The 24,107-nt window shown below is 42.4% G+C and overlaps 4 protein-coding genes across 4 annotated transcripts; 3 read left to right on the top strand and 1 right to left on the bottom strand.

Moving 5' to 3' along the window:
• The first annotated feature begins 7,289 nt into the window (after positions 1–7,289).
• LOC118385104 (ubiquinol-cytochrome-c reductase complex assembly factor 3) lies at positions 7,290–9,626 on the top strand. Its single transcript, XM_035771963.2, has 2 exons — positions 7,290–7,552; positions 8,939–9,626. The coding sequence occupies exons 1-2, from the start codon at positions 7,436–7,438 to the stop codon at positions 9,074–9,076; spliced, it is 255 nt and encodes an 84-aa protein (XP_035627856.1). The 5' UTR covers positions 7,290–7,435; the 3' UTR covers positions 9,077–9,626.
• A 2,814-nt stretch (positions 9,627–12,440) lies between these two features.
• On the bottom strand, positions 12,441–13,965 carry LOC118385103 (FAU ubiquitin-like and ribosomal protein S30). The gene is made up of 5 exons (XM_035771962.2): positions 13,806–13,965; positions 13,308–13,389; positions 13,051–13,192; positions 12,873–12,928; positions 12,441–12,734 (listed from the first exon to the last, which is right to left on the bottom strand). The coding sequence occupies exons 1-5, from the start codon at positions 13,958–13,960 to the stop codon at positions 12,609–12,611; spliced, it is 561 nt and encodes a 186-aa protein (XP_035627855.2). The 5' UTR covers positions 13,961–13,965; the 3' UTR covers positions 12,441–12,608.
• Positions 13,949–19,627, top strand: LOC118385106 (39S ribosomal protein L49, mitochondrial-like). Its single transcript, XM_035771964.2, is given in 4 exon segments — positions 13,949–14,053; positions 18,995–19,081; positions 19,084–19,106; positions 19,324–19,627. Coding segments are annotated over 3 exon segments (234 nt in total). The 5' UTR covers positions 13,949–14,053; positions 18,995–19,017; the 3' UTR covers positions 19,471–19,627.
• A 2,068-nt stretch (positions 19,628–21,695) lies between these two features.
• Positions 21,696–24,092, top strand: znhit2 (zinc finger, HIT-type containing 2). The gene is made up of 2 exons (XM_035771958.2): positions 21,696–21,918; positions 22,009–24,092. The coding sequence occupies exon 2, from the start codon at positions 22,093–22,095 to the stop codon at positions 23,959–23,961; it is 1,869 nt and encodes a 622-aa protein (XP_035627851.1). The 5' UTR covers positions 21,696–21,918; positions 22,009–22,092; the 3' UTR covers positions 23,962–24,092.
• Positions 24,093–24,107: the final 15 nt, after the last annotated feature.

The raw sequence follows: 24,107 nt of genomic DNA, 5'->3' as shown, positions 1-24,107 counted from the left end.
ACTTTCCATGCTCTGTGCTCAGTGATTCTAGATCCTAGAAATCTCATTCAAGAAAAGCAATAGCTAGGAGTGATTACTGTACATGGGATCATATTTCCTCTGTGGACTAATACTGTGTGACACAAATAACTGATGAGGCTGCTGAAGATGCTGGTGTTGATAGGGTTCCAATGATGACTGTGTCAAGCGCAGAAACGCGTCTCACATAGAACATTATGGTGGGACATACATACAGTAACTGTTCTCACTCATAGATGTCACAGTGAATGTTGTCAGACACTTTAGTCTTCGGTTCATTTCAAAGCCGTGACTTAGCTGGTGCTGTCCTCATCGTCATGAATCCATAGCGCTATGGACATAGCGCCTACGTACATCAGCTGAGATATCAGATATCAGCTGATGTACGAAGGGCTATGTGTAGATCATTCATAATGATCGGACTGTGTGATGTTAAAATCATTAGAAAAATGGGTAATACTGGAACTTGAAAAATACATGTAAAAACTGAGTGATTATTTATTATAAACTGACCATAATTGTAGTAATGAATTGTTTACAACAGTTGTGATCAGTTGGCATCTGAACACACACAGAGCCCTCCCTGCATTATAATGGAGCCACTCACGTTTTAGTAATGTGTCAATATTGTTCAGCTAGGTTTCTTGTGCCAAGACACATACAGTATGTTGATCCTGACAGTTCCCTCTAAAAAAGGACAACAACTTCTCAACCCCTGCCAACAATGTGAGTCAATCACAGACAATTGCTAAAGCACAAAATGGCGGGTCACATAGGAGGGGAAATATAGCTAGGCTGACCATCAATGACTGTCATAATGCAGTTCATCAGAATGAATGAATTAATATATATTTAAGAATAACTATTTGTAACTGTCTTCTATACATCTCTCATCACTGTATGCTATATTTGTTGGTGCGGTAGTTTGTATTCATTAGAATACAATATGATATACAGGTCACAAACAGCAATTCACATATTATAATAAAATTGCAATGTGTTAAAATATTATGTGGTACAACTACTGTGTTTTCTCTTTTCTAAAACTATAGTTTCTTGAACAATTCTTTGTTAAGAATTGGATTCATTGGTCCAGTTGTAGTGCACTGGGTGTTCATAGTTAAAAATGCAAATGAAAGAAATTCAATGCATGATTGGGAGGTGAGGGAACTGTCTCAATAGCTGTAAGTAACAGGGGATCAAAAGAACATTGGAAGATCGAATAGGAGACGTATTCTGAAGGCCATACTTTGTTGTGTCTCAATCCCAAGATAATCTGTTTGCTATGGACTCGAGGGAACCTGGAATAGTACAATAAACAGGAGCTCAGGATTGTACATCTACAAGAGAGCAAGTATGATGGAGGAAGTGAGTGTGTTAATTATGGGGGTTGGAGGGGAGAGTGGGTGAGGGAGAGTTGGAGAGGTAGAGACAGGCAACCGGACATAGACTGCATCTCATTATACGGTGTCACCATGGCAACATAATTGTGTTAGATTCCTATTGACTCACCCTGTCTCTGCCTCACTCTCTTGCTCTCACTCAAATCTCAGAATCAAATCCAAAATAGACTTTACATGCATGGCAGCACTGAAGTATAGGTAGATGCATGATACAGCAAATACATTGTTATCACTTATCTTATTCAACTCAGATGCACAGCAAACCATCTCTCTACATTACTCACATACACCCACAAACACACACACACACACAAAACCACACGCACGCACACACACAAAGACAAACACACATAAAAACACACACACCCACAAACACACACACAAACACAAACACACATACGCACAGACACACACGCACACAAGTCATATTATATACACACCACACGTTTATGTAAGCATGCACATAAATGCCCTCTCTCCTTACACTCTCTCAGATAATTGACAGTCCATACCATATATTTCATATTTCATTCATTCTAGGCCCCCCCCTACCCTCCGAAATAATCATTTTCTCAACTCCGTCCCTGCATTCTCTCCCTCCTCTCTGCCTCCAGAGAGTAGTTGCCATGGAAACTGGTTACAATTGATAAGTTTGAAACATAAAGTACGCGCTTGGCATATGCACACACACACTCACTCTCTTTCTCTTTCTCTTTCACTCTCTCTCTTTCTCTCTCTCTCACACACACACACACACACACACACACACACACACACACACACACACACACACACACACACACACACACATTTTCACTTGCTCACACACACTCTCTCTCTCACTCACTCTCTTTCTCTCTCTCTCTCTCTCTCTCTCTCTCTCTCTCTCTCTCTCTCTCTCTCTCTCTCTCTCTCTCTCTCTCTCTCACACACACACACACACACACACACACACACACACACGCACACACACACTCACACAATTGAAACTACACTAGGATTTCTACATGGTGCATATACTCTACTCCCCATATTATAAAGTGTAAGCAAAGCAAGACATCAGGCAATATTATGACTCAGACATTGTGTGACCTCACAAACAGGGAATAGTCAAAGTAATTGGTGGTATGTCATGCCCATTGAAGTACAGTTGGTAAAATGGCTGATTAACACTTAGCTAAATTATTGGGTTTCTAGAAGTGAACCCATCACCTATATTTGGAATTAATTCCACAGGAATAGTCAGAGAGAAGGGGGATGCAAAATTGGGGGGAGATACAGTGGGGCAAAAAAGTATTTAGTCAGCCACCAATTGTGCAAGTTCTCCCACTTAAAAAGATGAGAGAGGCCTGTAATTTTCATCATAGGTATACTTCAACTATGACAGACAAAATGAGAAAAGAAAATCCAGAAAATCACATTGTAGGATTTTTTAATGAATTTATTTGCAAATTATGGTGGAAAATAAGTATTTGGTCACCTACAAACAAGCAAGATTTCTGGCTCTCACAGACCTGTAATTTATTCTTTAAGAGGCTCCTCTGTCCTCCACTCGGTACCTGTATTAATGGCACCTGTTTGAACTTGTTATCAGTATAAAAGACACCTGTCCACAACCTCAAACAGTCACACTCCAAACTCCACTATGGCCAAGACCAAAGAGCTGTCAAAGGACACCAGAAACAAAATTGTAGACCTGCACCAGGCTGGGAAGACTGAATCTGCAATAGATAAGCAGCTTGGTTTGAAGAAATCAACTGTGGGAGCAAGTATTAGGAAATGGAAGACATACAAGACCACTGATAATCTCCCTCGATCTGGGGCTCCACGCAAGATCTCACCCCGTGGGGTCAAAATGGGGCAAAAAATGGGGCAAAAATCCCAGAACCACACGGGGGGACCTAGTGAATGACCTGCAGAGAGCTGGGACCAAAGTAACAAAGCCTACCATCAGTAACACACTGCGCCGCCAGGGACTCAAATCCTGCAGTGCCAGACGTGTCCACCTGCTTAAGCTAGTACATGTCCAGGCCCATCTGAAGTTTGCTAGAGAACATTTGGATGATCCAGAAGAAGATTGGGAGAATGTCATATGGTCAGATGAAACCAAAATATAACTTTTTGGTAAAAACTCAACTCGTCGTGTTTGGAGGACAAAGAATGCTGAGTTGCATCCAAAGAACACCATTCCTACTGTGAAGCATGGGGGTGGAAACATCATGCTTTGGGGCTGTTTTTCTGCAAAGGGACCAGGACGACTGGTCCGTATAAAGGAAAGAATGAATGGGGCCGTGTATCGTGAGATTTTGAGTGAAAACCTCCTTCCATCAGCAAGGGCATTGAATATGAAACATGGCTGGGTCTTTCAGCATGACAATGATCCCAAACACACCACCCGGGCAACGAAGGAGTGGCTCCGTAAGAAGCATTTCAAGGTTCTGGAGTGGCCTAGCCAGCCTCCAGATCTCAACCCCATAGAAAATCTTTGGAGGGAGTTGAAAGTCCATGTTGCCCAGCAACAGCCCCAAAACATCACTGCTCTAGAGGAGATCTGCATGGAGGAATTGGCCAAAATACCAGCAACAGTGTGTGAAAACCTTGTGAAGACAGAAAACGTTTGACCTCTGTCATTGACAACAAAGGGTATATAACAAAGTATTGAGATAAACTTTTGTTATTGACCAAATACTTATTTTCCACCATAATTTGCAAATAAATTAATTAAAAATCCTACAATGTGATTTTCTGGATTTTTTTTCTTCCCATTTTGTCTGTCATAGATTAAGTGTACCTATGATGAAAATTACAGGCCTCTCTCATCTTTTTAAGTGGGAGAACTTGCACAATTGGTGGCTGACTAAATACTTTTTTGCCCCACTGTATGAATGACATACTATAGAAGAATTCTGATAGTTACACCTGGCCAGAAATAAGAAAATACTTTAACTGGAAGGGAAGGAGAGATGGGGAAGTGGATAGAGAAAAGGTTGACAAATTTCTGGGGGTTAGAAAAGACAGGGCGCTGTGGAAATATCTGGGTAAGAGAGACATGGGAGTCTGGATGGGGTTATTAAACAACTGGGCATGGACTGTAAAGACAAATGAGGGCATTAAATACTGTCCATTTGGTCTGTGTCAGTTGAGGATCTGTCATGATGCGACCGCCTAGTTTAAATATGCAGGTTACATGTAATCTATGAGCAAAGCATGTCAGAGATGAATGAACTAAACTGGTTGATACCAGACTCAGTAAGCTGAAGATGTGTGTATGTGTGTCATGTACTTTGTTCCCAGTGAGTCAATATGTCTGGAGACAAGCATGGTTCCCTGAATAAGAAACTCAGCCTATGCATAACATCTGCATATCATCACTTTTTTGGGCAGCAGTAAATGCTATACTAACTCACAAATAGATTTCCCCAATCTGCAGCCAAATCTGCAACATGCAACTGAAGAAGCAAGACTTTTTCACTGTGGCTTGTTTTCTACTAAATCTCTCAGTAAAAGGCACATGCTCACTAATATGCCAAGAGAGGTACATTAACACATACTGTATTCCTTCCCACCTTATCTCTCTCTAACACACACACACACACACACACACACACACACGCACGCACGCACGCACGCACGCACGCACACATGCACAAATGCACAAATACACACCACTGCTTCCCATTTGTACCCAAAAATGCATACTGAAGAGAGCCCAGATCCATCAATGAACATGTTGTATGTGTTTCAGATTATAGCAAACATACAGTAGTTGAAAACAACAATAGGCATGTCCTCTCGCTCAGTTTCATCTGTTTGATGCTGTGTCATGCTGTGAAATATAACACTGGAACAGCTGGGGAATGGGGCTACGTGTTGGTGTGAAGAATGCTACCAATTCTGTTTCTGAGCTATGCACAAACACACAAGCATTAATATTCAAGAATACTAGAATACTCTCAGACAAAAATGTACTAGGACAAACAGAGTGGGACAGGATTTAAACCACAATCAGACAAAGAATGTACACATGGATGTTGACTCTTGTGCACATAGCACCTTCGGGAAACACGGGTGTCATGGCAACGGGAACTGGCATCTGCAAGCGTTACTGTTGCAATTAGAGAGGAAAGGAATGGAAGATCAGATGGGGTAGGTGTGGGGGTGGGATGGAGGAGGGGATGGGGTAGGGGTGTGGGGGGGATGTAGGATGGAAAGGGGTATGGAGGATGGGATGGGTGGAGGATGGGATGGTGTAGGGGTGTGGGGTATGGAGGATGGGATCAGGTAGGGGTGGCGGTGAGGTGGAGGATAGGATGAGGTAATTGTGTGGGTGGGGTGGAGGATGGGATGAGGTAGGTGTGGGATGGGATGAAGGATGGGATGAGGCAGGGATGAGGGGGTGGAGGATGAGATGGGATGGGGTATGTGTGGTTGGGATGAGGTAGGGTTGGCGGTGAGGTGGAGGATGGGAAGAGGTGGTTGTGGGTGTGGGATGGAGGATGGGGTAGGTGTGGGGGGTGGGATGGAGGATGGGATGGGGTAGGTGTGGGGGGTGGGATGGAGGAGGGGATGGGGTGGGGTAGGTGTGGGGGGTGGGATGGAGGAGGGGATGGGGTAGGTGTGGGGGGATGGGATGGAGGATGGGGTAGGTGTGGGGGTGGGATGGAGGATGGGATGGGATGGGATGGGGTAGGGGTGGGTGGGTGGGTGGGATGGAGGATGGCATAGGGTAGGGGTGGGTGTGATGGAGAATGGGGTAGGGGTGGGGGGGGTGGGGTAGGTGTGTGGGGTGGATAAAAGTGTCATTATTGACTCAGCTATCATGGAAGAAGGGAGGGGGGGGAAAGAGTGAGGGGAAAATGTAATGTGCTGTTATGTATTTTGTGAAAAATGTTACACATAATTCTAAAGGGTCAGAGTGTTACAGTACGCCTAGGGCTAAGAGATATTTTGGAAAAGAAAGACAAAGTACTAAGTACTGAGTCTAAAAACTGTGAGGAATAAAATATGTGTCTTAGAAAGAAATAAAGCACACTGCCTCACTTACAGCAACATGTACTTCTAGTAACATTTAAAAAAGCAGATTGGTCAGACATTAGTTATCTTATATTGTTAAAATATGTATAAAATGGTATACACATGTTATTATAAGTGATGGACCTTTAAACAGTACAAAAAATGTCACGGGGGTCTCTAGTTTTGCTCACAATGTCACCAACTCTTGAAGAGTTAGGAGTACATTTTAGCACATAATATCACAGCAGAACTGCGAGTTCTATTATGTATTTTTAGCAAGTTACATTAGCTGGCACTGAACCTTAACAATCTTTCTCCTTCCACCCTACCTGACACTGATGAATGCATATTATCAGCACTTATCAGCACTCAATACACCCCCACACACTATGACTCACACATATATATACATATACACACACACACACACACACACACACACACACACACACACACACACACACACACACACACACACACACACACACACACACACACACACACACACACACACACACACACACACTTTCTGCCAATGTGCACACGGCAACACAGGTGATTTTCTGAAGAGAAAGTGTACCGAACAGTACTGTATTTGACCAAAAAAAGACGCTACTTGACTGACACCTGGTGGTTTTGAGTGGAAATTGCACAATTAAGCTTATCGTCAGTGGTCCCTACGCATTAAAAAATTGTGTTAATAATGCATCATCTTACATTTACATTAAAATATTGGTCAACACAAAGAGGAATATGGTCCACTTCTTGGATTAAAAAAGAAAAACGTGGTTTGACATGACATCTCATAACTCACCGAAAAAAGGTTGTATAAAGAAGGGTAGGCTATCCCATAATGCACTGCATATGTCTGTCAGCGGACATTGAGCACCTCCTAATGAACTTACTAGCTAACAGTCACAACAAAAACAGAACAGTGTATTGCTAATTAAGAATATACTCTCAATACGTCTTAGAAGGAGGATACATACAAGCTTAACATAATGAGTGGTCTACGCACTGTCCTGGTCTCTACTGGGTTTGTCGGTGTGGTAGGCATTGGATATGGAATGTGGTCAGTGATTACACCAGGAGAGGAAAGGAAGAGGGAAATGCTCAAGGTAGGCCGCTAACAATGCACTTGATTTACACAGCACTGACTTTTTAAACCGAGCAAAGGACTGCTTGTCATTTGTTAGTCAGATGTGTATGATTTGTGCATTACATTTTATTTTTGTAAATGGTAAATGGCTTGCCAGTAGCTTCACCTATCAGACATAGATAGGTACATGACGCTGTGGTTCTCTCTTTGCGCGCTTGTCCGAGAGAAGGTTCTCCTAGTGGTGCTTATTGCTTAATTCAGTGGTTCCCAAACTGGGGGGTGCGAGGGGTCAGTGTAAGAATGCACAAGGTGCAATTTCGAAAGTGCATCAACAGTTTTTCTCTTATGTCAGTCATTGCAGACCTTGGAGAGCTATTTATAACTTGTCAGAAATGTCCAGATCAACTACCCCACGTCAGCTGTTTATTTTGCTAGTTTTTTAAGCCCGTTGATTTTGTTGTAATGTTTGAGTCACTCGGATATCACAGGAACACACATAAGACATGGAAAATGTGTAGAATTTCAGGAAATAAGCTTTAAACTTGCAAAATGACAGAAGAGGGACCTAAGTGAAAAGTTTGGGAACCACTGGGTTACTTGATGAGCCATAGAATGGCATAGTCTGTCACTAATACTCACCAGAGACAGAAGAGAAAGTGCTGATAGAAATGTCATTTTTGAATATATTTTTTATTTATCTGTTATTTTACCAGGTAAGTTGACTGAGAACACGTTCTCATTTACAGCAATGACCTACAGCAATTTACAGCAACGACCTGGGGAATAGTCATGTGGATTGGAACATGCAATCATGTCCGTTCTCTATATTTAATTTCTATCTGCAACCATCTGCAATTGCCTCCCACTGAAAAAGGCCTCCTGATGGTTTCCTGGTCTGAATCAAACGTCGAAAGGAATAAGAAACAGCACAGCAGACAGTCTTCAATAACATTATACCTTGCTTTGTTTTGGTGTCAGCTTCTGTTGCATTATCTGTATGCAGTATCAGCTTTACATTCACCTCGGCTATGAAAAGCCAACTGACATTTACTCCTGGGGTGCTGACCTGTTGCACCCTCGACAACCACTGTGATTATAATGATTTGACCCTGCTGGTCATCTATGAACATTTGAACATCTTGGCCATGTTCTGTTAATCTCCACCTGGCACAGCCAGAAGAGGACTGGCCACCCCTCATAGCCTGGTTCCTCTCTAGGTTTCTTCCTAGGTTCTGGCCTTTCTAGGCAGTTTTTCCTAGCCACTGTGCTTCTACACCTGCATTGCTTGCTGTTTGGGGTTTTAGGCGGGTTTCTGTACAGCACTTTGAGATATCAGCTGATGTAAGAAGGGCTTTTATAAATACATTTGATTTGACCAGCTCTCTTTTTCCAATCTGACCATCAGAATCTACCCGAAGCTAACCCACTGAGAATGGAGGAGACAAGGAAGAGGAACGCCCTCATGATGCAGGTGCTGAAGGAAGCTGCAGAGACCGATGACAACATTGCAAGAGGATTGGGCCCTATGAGATCCCAGAAATAGTCATGCTCACATGCTGGTCATGTTCTCCAACTCAGACATCACATGCATCATCCAATGGTTACGTGCCATGTCATCGACTGTGCCGTCAGGCACCAGATTGATACAACGTGGTTAGCTGATACGTAAAAAAATATTTAAAAAACCTATCCAGATCTGACATGCAACGTCTGAGCAGGGGAACCAGACCATTGTCTTCACATTGATTTGAAAGACGTGGGGAAGAGACCATACTATTACAGATGACACACCAGTAAACCTGAGCTTCACCACTTCCTCTTAAGAGACAAGATTATATTGGTGTTTGCATTTGTGTTGAGTATGAATGAGTGTAAGGGGTATTAAGTACGTTGTTTCACTGAATGAGAAAGTGCTGAAAATAAGAGGCAATGGTTCCCAAACTTCACGACTTGAACACATGCTCTGTTACATTGAAACAAAGCATATTTATTACAATAATAGTGTTGTACATAATTCATTAATCATTTTTGCTAGCTGAATGTGCTTGTGATGGTCACAACAATGTATGGCTAATAAAATGTAAACAATCCTGCCCAGTTTTTTATATTGGATATTTTCTGTTACATTTTGTAAAACCAATTTGATTTCATGGATAGAGTAACGTTTTTAAATGATGTGGTTTACATGATCATGAATATAATTCTGTTGTCACTTGTCAGCGGACCAGTGTTGGGGACCCTTTTACCGGTTGCACCCATTTCCGGCTTGAGAAAATGACGTTAATTTCAACTGATGTCGAAGGTTGCGGTCAGGTACATGCACAACACATGCAGTCGTAATCGTCATACCTGAGTGGTCGTAACTGGGATCGGGGGATTACATTTTTAACTGTCTGATGTACGTTTTAAAAATAAGCGATTATAGTAATTTGTCAAGTTAGCTGCTTGGTAGTTATCACGTCAAGCCAAGCACAGCTAACGAGCTAGTTAGCATAAATCCATTTTTTTTTGACAATGTCAACACCAGAGCCATTTCCCGTACCACCGGGCTCAGTATCACCTGCAGCGGGTCAAATGTTTGGGAGCTGCTGGAGTTGTCGGATTCTTTCAGGTGGAGGTCTGCTGTTAGGAGCTGGATATGTCTTCCTATCCGCCCGAAAAGTAATGCGCCAAGGTGGGACAACCTCAATGGGAACTGTCGCACAAGTCGCGTTTGCAGCAAGTGAGTATTGTGATTTATTGGCAGCATGTCTAAATGTACAGTGGCAAGAAAAAGTATGTGAACCCTTTGGAAATACTCAGATTTCTGCATAAATTAGTCATAAAATGGCATCTTATCACCTAGGTCACAACAATAGACAGTCTGCTTAAACTAACACATACACAATGATACGTTTGCATGTCTTTATAGAACACACTGCGTAAACTTTCACAGTGCAGGGTGGGAAAAGTATGTGAAGCCTTGGATTTAATAACTGTTTGACCCTCCTTCGGCAGCAATAACCTCAACCAAACGTTTTCTGTAGTTGCGGATCAGACCTGCACAACAGTCAGGAGGAATTTTGGACCATTCCTCTTAACAAAACTGTTTCAGTTCAGCAATATTCTTTGGATGTCTGGTGTGAACTGCGAACTTGAAGTCATGCCACAGCATCTCAAATCAGGTTGAGGTCAGGACTCTGACTGGGCCACTCCAGAAGGTGTATTTTCTTCCATTGAAGCCATTCTATTGTTGATTTACTTCCGTTCTGGGTCATTGTCCTGTTGCATCACCCAACTTCTGTTGAGCTTCAATTGTTGGAAATATAACATTATCCTGCAAAATGTCTTGATAAACTTGAATTCATTTTTCCGTCGACAATAGCAAACTGTCCAGGCTGAGGCAGCAAAGCAGCTCCAAACCATGATGCTCCCTCCACCATACTTTACAGTTGGGATGAGGTTGATGTTGGAATGCTGTGCCTTTTATTCTCCACACATAGTGTTGTGTGTTCCTTCCAAACAACTCAACTGTCCACATATTTTGCCAGTAGCGCTGTGGAATATCCAGGGGCACGTTTGCAAACTTCAGACATGCAGCAGTGTTTTTTTTAGACAGCAGTGGCTTCTTCCTTGGTGTACTCCCATGAACACCATTCTTGTTTAGTGTTTTACATATCGTAGACTTGCCAGAGATGTAGGCATGTTCCAGAGATTTCTGTAAGTCTTTAGCTGACAATCTAGGATTCTTCTTAACCTCATCGAGCATTCTGCACTTTGCTCTTGCAGTCATCTTTGCAGTACGGCCACTCCTAGGGAGAGTAGCAACAGTGCTGAACTTTCTCCATTTATAGACAATTTGTCTTACCATGGACTGATGAAAATCAAGGCTTTTAGAGATACTTTTGTAACCCTTTCCAGCTATATGCAAGTCAACAATTCTTGATCTATTTTGTTCAAGGCATGGCTCACATTAGGCAATGTTTCTTGTGAATAGCTATCTCAAATTTTGTTAATGTTTTTTTTATAGGGCAAGGCAGCTCTAACCAACATCTCATCTCAATGATTGGACTCCAGGTTAGCAGACTCATGACTCCAATTAGCTTTTGGAGAAGTCATTAGCCTAGGGGTTCATACTTTTTCCAAAGAAGATCAGATCAAATTTGATGACCAATTTATGCAGAAATCCAAAGGGTTCACATACTTTTTCATGACACTATCTCCTGCATTGTATTAAGCAGCAGGAATTTATCCAACATTACTAAGAAGGTGAAAGCAAAGGCAAGAGCTATGATGAGTTGAAGCTATTCAAAGTATTCTTGCAGGGCCTCTGAGGTGCAGTCAACTCAATATTTCTGTTTCAGGTTTGGCTGCTTGGGGAGTCGTGGTCATCGCTGACCCTGTGGGGAAATCACACAGGAAGGCTTGAAGATGCTCTAACAGATGGAATTATTTGAAGCTGCTGAAGTATAAGCCATGGTCATATCCAAGATCACTTTGACAGATAGTGATCTTAGCATAACGAATGAGAACATGCCAAAGACTATTCTCATCATCTGTCAGTGTGACTTACATTAAATAAATTGAGAACATGTGCACTTGGAACTACCTTGTGCAAGTAAGAATTTCATTGGATGATATACCATGCGTATCCTGTACATACAACTAATACAACTTGAACTGCCCTGTGTTCATGCCACCATGACTGTATATAGACTGGTAGTCCAATTCTGATCATTCTCACTATAAAATTGTATTTCTTTCCCATCAGATAAGCTCTGAAAAATATCAGATTTGTCAAAAGACCAGTTGAGAAAAATATCAGAATTGGAATCTTGAGTCCATTTCATCTACTTCTGAACCATGAGAAAGACAGCCAATCATACAACTGTTCAATTCACCCATTGTAAAGGAACCATCAAATTGGGTCAGAGTACCACTCTTTCCTCACTGAGTTTTATTGTATTTCATCCCAGTGACAAATGTAATTATAAATGACAGATATTGCTCCCAGTCCATTGCTCACACTGCATGCATGGTCATGTCAATGTTGAACTGTGATGAGACAGCAGAAACAAGGCTTTGGGAAAATAGTTTTATGAGTTGGCATTGGGTCCCTTCTTCTTGCCAAATGTTGGTACCACATTCACAAAGCGCCGATTATACTGGATCCTCCTTTTAGCCCTACCAGTCTTCTTTTTCTTCTTCTCTTGCTTATCCACCTGTGAGAATGGTAATAAACATAGTTAGAGGTGTGGTCTCTTGACGTGCACACTAGAGACTAAGCAAACTTGCCAGAAGAGCAAGTCATGTTGAATATGCCACATGAATTTAATTTCTATTAAACACACAACGCCCACCTTGGGAGTCTGTCCCCTGACTTTCCCCGCTCGGGCCAAGGAGCCATGGACTTTGCCTGGGATAGGAAATGGAAATGAATCCAAGCAAGCCCCACCAAATAATGGTACAGAAACAAAGACCGTAATAATTTCACATATTTACAATAACGCTCAAGAATGTTGATTATTGATCACTTACCTCCCAACAGTCGGGGGGTAACCTCAAGAGTGCTGAACTCCAGTGCCGATTGGCCAATCACAGCATCATCCTGCAGGGGTTCCCCGCACAGAAAAACCACCTGGTCATCACAGGAGAGTCCCTCCAACGCCTCAATATGAGCCTTGTGGAGAAGGGACAAGAACAAAGAGCTGAATGTGGTTAAATTTTCATGGTCATCGATGAACTTTTAAACCAAAAAAGTTGGTAGACGAAAGCTCAGTAGTGCTATACTTTACCTTGATGTCAGCGACAGTATCTAACCCAGACACCTGAAAGGTGTGGAGAGTCTGAGCACGCACAAACAGCTGCATGGTCAACCTGTTCAAAATAAGATGGATGATAGGTCAGTGTGTTCTACAATCCTGAAAGACCCAAAGGGTTGTGCAGGATTTTGTTCCAGCCTAGCACTAAAACACCCGATTCAAACATGGTCACCAACAGGGTTTAATTGATTTAACTAACCAAGTTATGTATTAGTTTGTTTCTTCAGGCTTATGCCAGAATAAACGGTGAATCAAATGTCCAACAACTAGTGCAAAGATGAGTAGTTTGTGGTAAACCATTAGCAACTGACGTTATAGCTAGACTAGCCAGAGCGGTAGAACAATTTATATTTCCTGTCGACATCAAAAAATACAACTTTTTTTAAGAGACAATGTTTAAAATGTCATGAAACTTTTGAGTCCCTCTGTTATGAATTACAAAACAGAATTGAAACTTATTTCATAGCTCACCAAAATCTCGCTATGTAATAATCGTTTGCTTCGCCAATGGTGTTTGGCCTGGAGATGGAAAACAGGAAGCATTTCATTGCGCATACCTGTGACGTAGTATTCTCTGATCCCGCCCACGTGTGGTGGTCGAGAAAAAGTATGTCGCGCTCCTTCATAAACGGGACCACAATGTTATGCAGATAATTTAGGTAAAGTTTCGAGCTATGCGACCACACGGCAAGAATACCAATACTACGATACGGTTACGAGTGAGTTGGCTATTTGATACCCATATACAGTACCAGTCAAAAGTTTGGACACACCTACTCATTCAAGGGTTTTTCTATATTTAGACTATTTTCTACATTGTAGAACAATAGTGAAGACATCAAAACTCTGAAATAACACATATGGACTCATGTAGTAACCAAAAAAAGTGTTAAACAAATAAAGTATATTTTATATTCTTCAAAGTAGCCACCCTTTGCCTTGATGACAGCTTTGCACACTCTTGGCATTCTCTCAACCAGCTTCACCTGGAGTACTTTTCCAACATTCTTGAAGGAGTTTCCTTCTCTCTGCAGTCCAACTCATCCCAAACCATCTCAAATGGGTTGAGGTCGGGTGATTGTGGAGGCCGGGTTATTGTCCTGTTGAAAAGCAAATAACAGTCCCACTAAGCACTAACCAGATGGGATGGCATATCGCTGCAGAATGGTGTGGTAGCCATGCTGGTTAAGTGTGCCTAAATAAATCACAGACAGTGTCAACATCACACCTCCTACTTCATGCTTCATGGTGGGAATCACACATGCAGAGATCAACCGTTCATCTACTCTGCTTCTCACAAAGACTAGGCGGTTGGAACCAAAAATCTCTAATTTGTAATCATCAGACCAAAGGACAGATTTCCACCGGTCTAATGTCCATTGCTCAGGTTTCTAGACCCAAGCAAGTCTCTTCTTATTGGTGTCCTTAAGTAATGGTTTCTTTGCAGAAAATTGACCATCAAGGTCTGATTCACACAGTCTTCTCTGCACAGTTGATGTTGAGATGTGTCTGTTACTTGAATTCTGTGAAGCATTTATTTGGGGTGCAATCTGAGGCTGGTCACTCTAATGAACTTATCCAGCAGAGGTAACTCTTAGTCATCCTTCTTTGTGGTGAGTGTAGCGAAATTCTTGTGGTTCTAGTTGACAGTGCAGTAATTTCTAACAAGTAATCAAACAATTTCACAACAATGACCTTATGCACACAAGTGTAAAGGAATGAATAAGAATATGTATATATAAATATATGGATGAGCGATGGCCGTGCGGAACAGGAAAGATGAAGTAGATGGATTAGAGTACACTATATCAAATCAAATTTATTTCAAATCAAATGTATTTATATAGCCCTTCTTACATCAGCTGATATCTCAAAGTGCTGAACAGAAACCCCGCCTAAACCCCCAAACAGAAAGCAATGCAGGTGTAGAAGCACGGTGGCTAGGAAAAACTCCCTAGAAAGGCCAAAACCTATGAAGAAACCTAGAGAGGAACCAGGCTATGAGGGTTGGCCAGTCCTCTTCTAGCTTTGCTGGGTGGAGATTATAGCAGAACATGGCCAAGATGTTCAAATGTTCATAAATGACCAGCATGGTCAAATAATAATAATCACAATAGTTGTTGAGGGTGCAACAGGTCAGCACCTCAGGAGTAAATGTCAGTTGGCTTTTCATTGCCGATCATTGAGAGTATCTCTACCGCTCCTGCTGTCTCTAGAGAGTTGAAAACAGCACGTCCGGTGAACAGGTCAGGGTTCCATAGCCGCAGACAGAACAGTTGAAACTGGAGCAGCAGTACGGCCAGGTGGACTGGGGACAGCAAGGAGTCATCATGCCAGGTAGTCCTGAGTTATGGTCCTAGGGCTCAGGTCCTCCGAGGGAGAGAGAGAGAGAGAGAGAGAGAAAGAAAGAGAGAAAGAGAGAATTAGAGAGAGCATACTTACATTCACACAGGACACTGGATAAGACAGGAGAAATACTCCAGATATAACAGACTGACCCTAGCCCCCCGACACATAAACTACTGCAGCATAAATACTGGAGGCTGAGACAGGAGGGGTCAGGAGACACTGTGGCCCCATCCGATGATACCCCCGGACAGGGCCAAACAGGCAGGATATAACCCCAGACACTTTGCCAAAGCACAGCCCCCACACCACTAGAGGGATATCTTCATCCACCAACTTACCATCCTGAGACAAGGCCGAGTATAGCCCACAAAGATCTGCGCCACGGCACAACCCAAGGGGGGCGCCAACCCAGACAGGAAGACCACGTCAGCGACTCAACCCACTCAAGTGACGCACCCCTCCTAGGGACGGCATGGAAGAGCACCAGTAAGCCAGTGACTCAGCCCCTGTAATAGGGTTAGAGGCAGAGAATCCCGGTGGAGAGAGGGAAACCGGCCAGGCAGAGACATCAAGGGCGGTTCGTTGCTCCAGAGCCTTTCCGTTCACATATCCTGTACATATAAGATGAGTAATTTAGGGTGTGTAAACATTATATAAAGTGGCATTGTTTAAAGTGACAAGTGATACATTTATTGCATCCAATTATTAAAGTGGCTAGATATATGATTCTGTATGTTGGCAGCAGCCACTCAATGTTAGTGAAGGCTGTTTAACGGTCTGATGGCCTTGAGATTGAAAAACAGCTTCTATCTCTCGGTCTACTTTGATGCAAATGAGCATTTTCGAATCTGAGAGTAAATAGAGCAGAATATATTGATAGTCACCTTGTCTGAGAGAGATTGACATGGTTATCAAAACGTCACGCCAGGCTGGGCCTACACAAAGCACAACCCTTATTTTAAGTGTTTCTAAAATACCCAATGGGAAAAATGATTGGTGGAAAAACAATTTGAACCATTTCCCTGTTTGACCCCCATTTGATCTTGTTAGTCAGATAAACATATTAACATGACAAAATGTGTAGAATTTCAGGAAATAAGCTTTAAAACGGCAAAAAATAATCTGCACCCCATTGCAAAATGTACAGAATTGCAGAAAATTAACTATTCAACTTTTTCTCTCCGCATTCAAGAGGGGGGACCAAATATCCCCTATTTATTTATTTCACCTTTATTTAACCAGGTAGGCCAGTTGAGAACAAGTTTTCATTTACAACTGCGACCTGGCCAAGATAAAGCATAGCAGTGCGACAAAAACAACAACACAGAGTTACAAATAAACATACAGTCAATAACACAAAAGAAAAGAAAAATAGAAAGATCTATGTACAGTGTGTGCGAATGTAGAAGAGTAGGGAGGTGGGCAATAAATAGGCCATAGAGGCAAAAATAATTACAATTTAGCATTAATACTGAAGTGATATATGTGCAGATGATGATGTGCAAGTAGAGATACTGGGATGCAAAAGAGCAAGAGGGTAGGTAATAATATGGGGATGAGGTAGTCGAGTGTGCTATTTACCGATTGGCTGTGTACAGGTACAGTGATCGGTAGGCTGCTCTGACAGCTGATGCTTAAAGTTAGAGAGGGAGATATAGGACTCCAGCTTCAGTGATTTTTGCAATTCGTTCCAGTTATTGGCAGCAGAGAACTGGAAGGAAATGCGGCCAAAGGAGGAGTTGGCTTTGGGGATGATCAGTGAAATATACCTGCTGGAGCGCATGCTACGAGTGGGTGCTGCTATGGTGACCAGTGAGCTGAGATAAGGCGGGGCTTTGCCTAGCAAAGACTTATAGATGACCTGGAGCCAGTGGGTTTGGCGATAGATATGTAGTGAGGGCCAGCCAACGAGAGCATAGAGGTCACAGTGGTGGGTAGTATATGGGGCTTTGGTGATAAAACGGATGGCACTGTGATAGACTACATCCAGTTTGCTGAAAAGGCAGGGCAGAATGGAAATACGTAGGTCTATAACAGTTTGGGTCTAAGGTGTCGCCCCCTTTGAAGAGGGGGATGACCGCGGCAGCTTTCCAATATTTGGGGATCTCAGACAATTCAAAAGAGAAGTTGAATAGGCTAGTAATAGGGGTTGCAACAATTTTGGCAGAAAATTGAAGAAAGAGAGGGCCCTAGGGCCTGCCCTGCATAAATGTATGGAATTGGGATGGATTGAATGACAGACACTGCTTATTTTCCCTTTTCAATGCATTTGTCAATTCATTTTTTCATTAATGAGTTATCTGAAGCACGCGAGAATACATTTCTCCCTGTCACTTTCCCTTCAAAAACAGACATTGTGTATCCCAGCTGGAGAAGCCAAGAGTGGGATATTAGCATCTACAGAAGAATACAAATTTGTGGAACAACTGATATCACCTTCACGAGTGCCCTTTCCCCCTAAACATGATGGTCCTTCCCCATTTGGCTGGACTCCTCCATCAGATGAAGCTTGACACCTTACGTTATCCTTTGTTTTAAGGCAAATGGAGAGCAATGGCTTCGTTTATCACACTGATTCAACTTCTGCTTCAAATACCTTACTACATTTACATTTGTTGTTCGAGTTGTTTTACGCTTCTAATATTCTGTACATGATTTATCTGCCAACACTTAGTTGTTTATAGTCTCATACACACATCACTCATAGGCCTTTTCTCAATTGGATTTGCTGAACTCCTGTGTCCTCTCTCTGTCCTCTCTAGCCTCCTTTTGAAAAAAAAGTCATCGAGATGTGCTTGTTTGAAATGAAATCGTCCTTCTCCACTGCACGTCATCAGGCAAATTAAGTTTACAGGGGTGGAATCCCAAAAGAAAGGTGTAATGTGCTAAAAACACATTTAGTTGTTGTGCTAGACATTTTATAGATCGTTTTTAAATGTTTGCATGCTTTTCTCCTTTGAGAATGAAATATCTGATTCAAATGGGGTGTGGCAGATTTCAAAACTCTTCCGCAAAGAACTCTGGTAGCCTACACAGAACTTGCTAGGATACACATACGGCTATCCTTGATGAAAGTGGATATAGAGGAGGGCCGGACACTCCCCCATTAGCCTATAAACAAAAGAACACTCTCCTCGACCATGTCTCCACGTCATGTAGGAGAGAGGAAAGAGGACAGACTTTTTCTCAAATGAGACCATAGTCTCAGCAAACACACTTTGGGTATTAGGTGCTATTTACTTTATGGTTGATTAACCTCAATTAAATATTTTTCCTATTTTTCTCATCCCCTTTAACCCAACATTTTATAGGGGTGCCTCTTGCTTTACCATACATGATCTGTCGCTCCCGAATGCACAATGTTCCTGTCTACACTTACCTCACCCATGGCAGTCACACGACAAGGTTGAAGGGAACATCTGGGTGAGTGAGACAGAATTTCTAGGGTTCTTCTGTCAAAGCATTGTTGAAACATTTGCAGTATTGCATATCAGTAAGTATGACTGGCTGGAAACCAGAGTATAAGTATAAGAGCTCTTGTATTTATCTAGCAACAACTTTGGGTTGAATGTTATGTTTTCCTGTCACTGCGCAGTTGTTTCCCCCTGATTAATGCTGCTACTTTTGTGTCTCCTGTCAGGCTTTTGAGAAGGATGTTAAGGAGTACCTGCAACAGCTTACTGGCAAACACCTGCCAACCCAGGTCAATGAAGTGACCATGACAATTCGAGTCAAAGGTCACTTTGATACAGCGCTGAAGGAGTGGCTGGTGAAGAAGGGATTCTAAGTCGACCTTTGGTGAGGAGGTAAACTGTCGCAAAACAGTTGTCAAAGAAAAATAGTGCTTACTTTTCTATATGCACCCAACATTTTCAAATGAGTGGATAAATATGAGACAGTTGTTTATTTATGTCCATGTCAATTATATTTGTTTGTATGTAACACCTTACGCTCAAATGACAAGAGTTCTTCAAATTTGAATAATTAAATGGCCAATTGCTATGGGGGATGTCTGCTTTATTAAACATTTTTTTTTTTTATATCCACAGGAACAATATCAGTTGTAACTTTGATATGTGATTCGGGTATTCATTGCTGTAAAATAATACCACAGCTTATCAGTGGAGGTTCCTTAGATGAGGAAGAGGAGGACCATCCTCAGTGAATTTCCTAAAAATGAAATTGTAAAATATTTAAAGTTATAATTTTGAGATAAATCTATACTAAGAATATTCACGTCACCAAATAATTGATTAAAACACTGTTTTGCAATGAAGGTCTACAGTAGCCTCAACAGCACCAGGGTAGGATAGCGCCATGGTGTAGCCAGAGGACAGCTAGCTTCCGTCCTCCTCTGAGTACATTGACTCCAATACAAAACCTAGGAGACTCATGGTTCGACCCCCTTCCATAGACTTACATAGTAATTATGGCAACTTCCAGAGGACGTCCTCCAACCTATCAGAGCTCTTGCAGCATGAACTGGCATGTTGTCCACCCAATCAAAGGATAAATAATTAATTTAGTACTAGAAGCATAAGCTACAGCTAGCTAGCACTGCAGTGCATCAAATGTGGTGAGTAGTTGACTCGAAAAGAGAAAGACAATAGTTGAACAGTTTTTAACAAATACATTTCCTCTAAAATGAAGGAGCCGCAAGAGAGAGAGAGAGATTTTGTTTAAAAAAAGTAGTTTCATTTTCACTTACTTAGCTAGCAAATGCAGCTAGCTAGTTTAGCCTACTCAAACACCCTGCTCAAACAAATGGATGCTATGTTAGCCAGCTAGCTATGACGATCCAACACAACACTGAAACTCTTCCAAGTCAGGGTAAGCTTTTGGTTTTACAAATGTATTGCCACCAGGGCCTGCGGATGTAAGTGCTAACTAAACTGCTTACTGACTGTGCACTAACGTTACTGCATGATTGTAACATATGACGTTACTTTAGCTAATATGTTGACAACGGTATAGGCTGTGTATAGCGGTTAAGATATGGTTTGGCTTGGAAAGTTATTTTTGCCTGGTCACATACAGCTGATGTGTTGTGCATTGAAGTCCACAAGCGAAGGGAAAAGGTGAGATGAGGAGAGGCCATAGATGCGAGAAGGAATACAACGTGGCTGCTATGATAGTGAGCTGGGTTTACACGTGATAAGGGGTGTAATTCATTCTGCCAATTCTGTAGAAAAAATCAATGGAACAAAATGGGGATAAACCTACCTGAATAAACCTACCTGAATTTGTCCATTAGAAACTTGTTTGCAACTGTTGGACTAATGAGTACACCCTAGATCAGCTAGATGCAGGCAAGAGTGTGCAAGGTGGTATTGAATGTGTCACTGTTTACCCATGTGTTCTCCTGAAATGTTTCTCTTGACCTGCTTGCACCTACGTTGTAAACTTTTATTCATAGGCTAGGTTTTAGCAACCTCATGCAGTATCCTAAAACTATCACTGTTACATTGGACTGGGTGAATGGAATATGAATGACAGTCATCCAATATGCTGTAATAGAGATAAGGCCATGCTCATAAAAAAAAAAAAACGCCACCGACCGCCAGTGGTGTTCATTGTTTTGTGGTGTAGTCAATACTCAATACTGGCAAGTTAATTTAGGATTTGGTGTTTTACACATATTTTTCATCGCTGTTGATGGATTTTTTCATGGGAATTTAAACTTGAGGGAAATGTTCCGAAAGATGCTGATGTTTTCTGTGACTTTTAAATGCAGCTCATTTCATTATCCAGTTTCTATGGCCGTCACTAGTTACCACAGCCACAAAGTCTACACCCCGCCTGTTTTTTTTAACAATTTATCTTCTTAACATGTGATTTGAAACCTAACCCTAGCGTTAACCACATTTCTAACCATATGTCTAACCATAACATTAAATTAAGACCAAAAATATATTTTATGTTTTCATACATTATTACGAAATAGACCATTTTGACTTTCTTGCTGTGGTAACTAATGGAAACGGTCTTCGGTGTCTGGCAGTTATTTGTTTTTGCGAGCGTTTCACGACGGGGAGACGTCATCCAATAGTGACAAGCTCAGAAACCATTTACGGCAGGAGTTTTACCAACGTTTAGTCCGAAATACTTAGTCGCACATGTTATGTTCTTTGATAGTTTTAGGCTGATTAAACGCCGAAAATTGTAATTACTGTACTACATATTGAAGTATTGGGATTTTCATGTGTCTGACGACGTACGGAGAAGGCTTCTAAAGGTACGGCCATAGTAGTGAAACAAGTTATAATATATCTTACATTCAATTCTGTGAGAGGACTCGAGTTGTAAAATCTGTCTTTCCTTTCAGGCTAATTGGACGTTCATCGTTTCACTCAACAGAATTACATCAGCATGCAATGAGAAGTAGAAACTAATTTGCCCACCCAAAATCATGAATCCAATACTTAGACAGAGAATCCCTCCATCTGTGCGGAAGTTGTTGACTGACATTGGACCAAGGGATGAGCACCACTGCAGTGAATGGCCTGACACAGAGCCTGAGACTGTCACTAGAGATGGAATTGAGCTTCCTGCCAGAGGAACCACCAATAGCAGTGAATTTCTGACACCAGGTACTGGGAAAGAGGATGGAGATGCAGACCATACAGATGCCACAACACAAAGCAAAGTGTGTGGGCTGTGCTTATGCAAACTCTCTTACTACACCTGTCCACGATGCAATGTACCTTACTGTGGCCTGGAATGCTACCGGAGTACAAATCATTCTGTGTGCTCAGAGGAATTCTATAAGGAGTCTGTGTTACAGGAGCTGAAAGATATTGGAGAAACAGAGTGTGAGGGGAGGAAGAAGATGCAGGATATTCTGTTAAGGCTGAGACATATGGCAGATGGGGCAGAGGGAGGGATGGAGGGTGTTTTAAAGACCGTAGAGGAGATGGGAGGTAGTGAGGAGACAAAGGAAAGAGCACAGGTTTTAGACCTCCTCTCCAAGTTAGCAGAGATTCAATCATCTGGGGAAGAGAATGTGGAGGAGATTGAGGAGATTTTAACCAAACTCAAAGAGTTAGGAGACACGGATGAAGAAGCAGGGCAGGTGGTTTCTGCAAATGTTGAAGACGCCGAGGAGCTAGACTTGGCTGACAGGCTCTTGGGGCTGGATATCGATGCTCTCTCTGAGGAGGCATTGTGGGACCTTTTGAGCAGCCAGGAGAAGGAGAAGTTTAGGAGTCTGGTGAAGGGTGGCGCTGTAGGAGCTCTGGTCCCCCTGTGGAGACCGTGGTGGGAGCAGCACGAGGAGGGGGAGAAAGCTCTGATGGAGGTACTGAAGGAAGAGATGGGCGAGCCAGAAGGAGATGATGCAGCAGAACAGAGAGTGAGCAGGACAAGAGAAACAGTGAAGACAAATAAAGAAGGACAGGGGGGGAGTCTGCGTAAGGAAGAAGTGTCAGGTTTATCCAGTTGTGAAAAAAGAGAGGCAGAACGTCACATTGTGGTCATTGCGGATAATGAAGTCAAGGATTCTGGGAAAAGACTTGAGAGTGTGGGTAAATCAGGGAAGGAGCAGGGACAGAGAAAGTGTAAGGGAAAATACAGAAAAGAGGCGAGCAAGGCTAAGGGACCAAAATCAATCCCTGGTGTGCCTCCAATCAATGTCAAAATCCCACCTCTGAGCTCCTTGTCATCCCATCCATCCCCTCTTGTTCGCCATGGCTTGGTCGATGCACTGTTTGGCTACACCTTCACCCTACGCCTGTTCAATGGTGTCATCGAGTCAGACGTAATTCAGGAGTTTTGTCAAATGGTTCTCACTGTGTCCGAGGCCCTGAGCTCAGGCAGGGTGTTCAGCTCCCTCCAGGAGAGCCTTGAGGGAGGTGAGGCAGCCATTTTGGCCGGGGGCTACTTTGACCGAGAGGACCCCAGTTCCCCAGCCAGGGCTGTGGAGGCTGTGGCTCATATTCTGACTGGGAGAAGTAAGCAGGATGTCATTGGATACTCCTTGGCAGCTTTGAGCCAACTCCGTATGGTGCTATCCCAAGCCAGGGCAGCTCTGCCCAAAGAGGGAGAAGAGGGGGACATGAGAAAGAAGTATTTCCTCGCGGGGAAGAAATGTGAGTTCTTTCAAGCTTGGGTGTCTGACAATGCCCAGGAGGTGAGAAGACTGGCCGCTGGGTTATGGAGAGAGCACAGGAAGAGGGAGGATGAGAGGAGTGTTTTGCAGAAGGAGAAGAGAAGAGTTGAAGAAAGCTGGAAGAAGGGAAGAGGAAAAGCGAAGGGTGTGTTGATTAAAGAAATAGATTAAGAACATTCTGGTATTTTATGACAGTTAAGTAAATATGAGTCTCTTTATTATCTTGTTTTCAGGGCAAGCCTGGTATTTGTATACTATTTTGTAAAAATGTATTCTGACTGCAATTACAATTGAGACATGTTTATTGTTTTGTTTTT

The sequence above is a fragment of the Oncorhynchus keta genome, chromosome 6 (assembly GCF_023373465.1).
Source record: "Oncorhynchus keta strain PuntledgeMale-10-30-2019 chromosome 6, Oket_V2, whole genome shotgun sequence".
In the NCBI taxonomy this organism is placed as follows: Eukaryota; Metazoa; Chordata; class Actinopteri; order Salmoniformes; family Salmonidae; genus Oncorhynchus; species Oncorhynchus keta.
The sequence above is the reverse complement of the archived record's forward strand: the minus strand, read 5'-3'. Positions and strand labels throughout refer to the sequence as shown.

Coding starts and splice junctions, on each gene's coding strand:
- LOC118385104 (XM_035771963.2), top strand. CDS start 7,436: ATGAGTGGTCTACGCACTGTCCTGGTCTCTACTGGGTTTGTCGGTGTG. Junction 7,553..8,938: donor GGAAGAGGGAAATGCTCAAG/GTAGGCCGCTAA, acceptor TCTGACCATCAG/AATCTACCCGAAGCTAACCC.
- LOC118385103 (XM_035771962.2), bottom strand. CDS start 13,960: ATGAAGGAGCGCGACATACTTTTTCTCGACCACCACACGTGGGCGGGA. Junction 13,390..13,805: donor TATTACATAGCGAGATTTTG/GTGAGCTATGAA, acceptor TATTTTGAACAG/GTTGACCATGCAGCTGTTTG. Junction 12,929..13,050: donor TACCCCCCGACTGTTGGGAG/GTAAGTGATCAA, acceptor TTCCTATCCCAG/GCAAAGTCCATGGCTCCTTG.
- znhit2 (XM_035771958.2), top strand. CDS start 22,093: ATGAATCCAATACTTAGACAGAGAATCCCTCCATCTGTGCGGAAGTTG.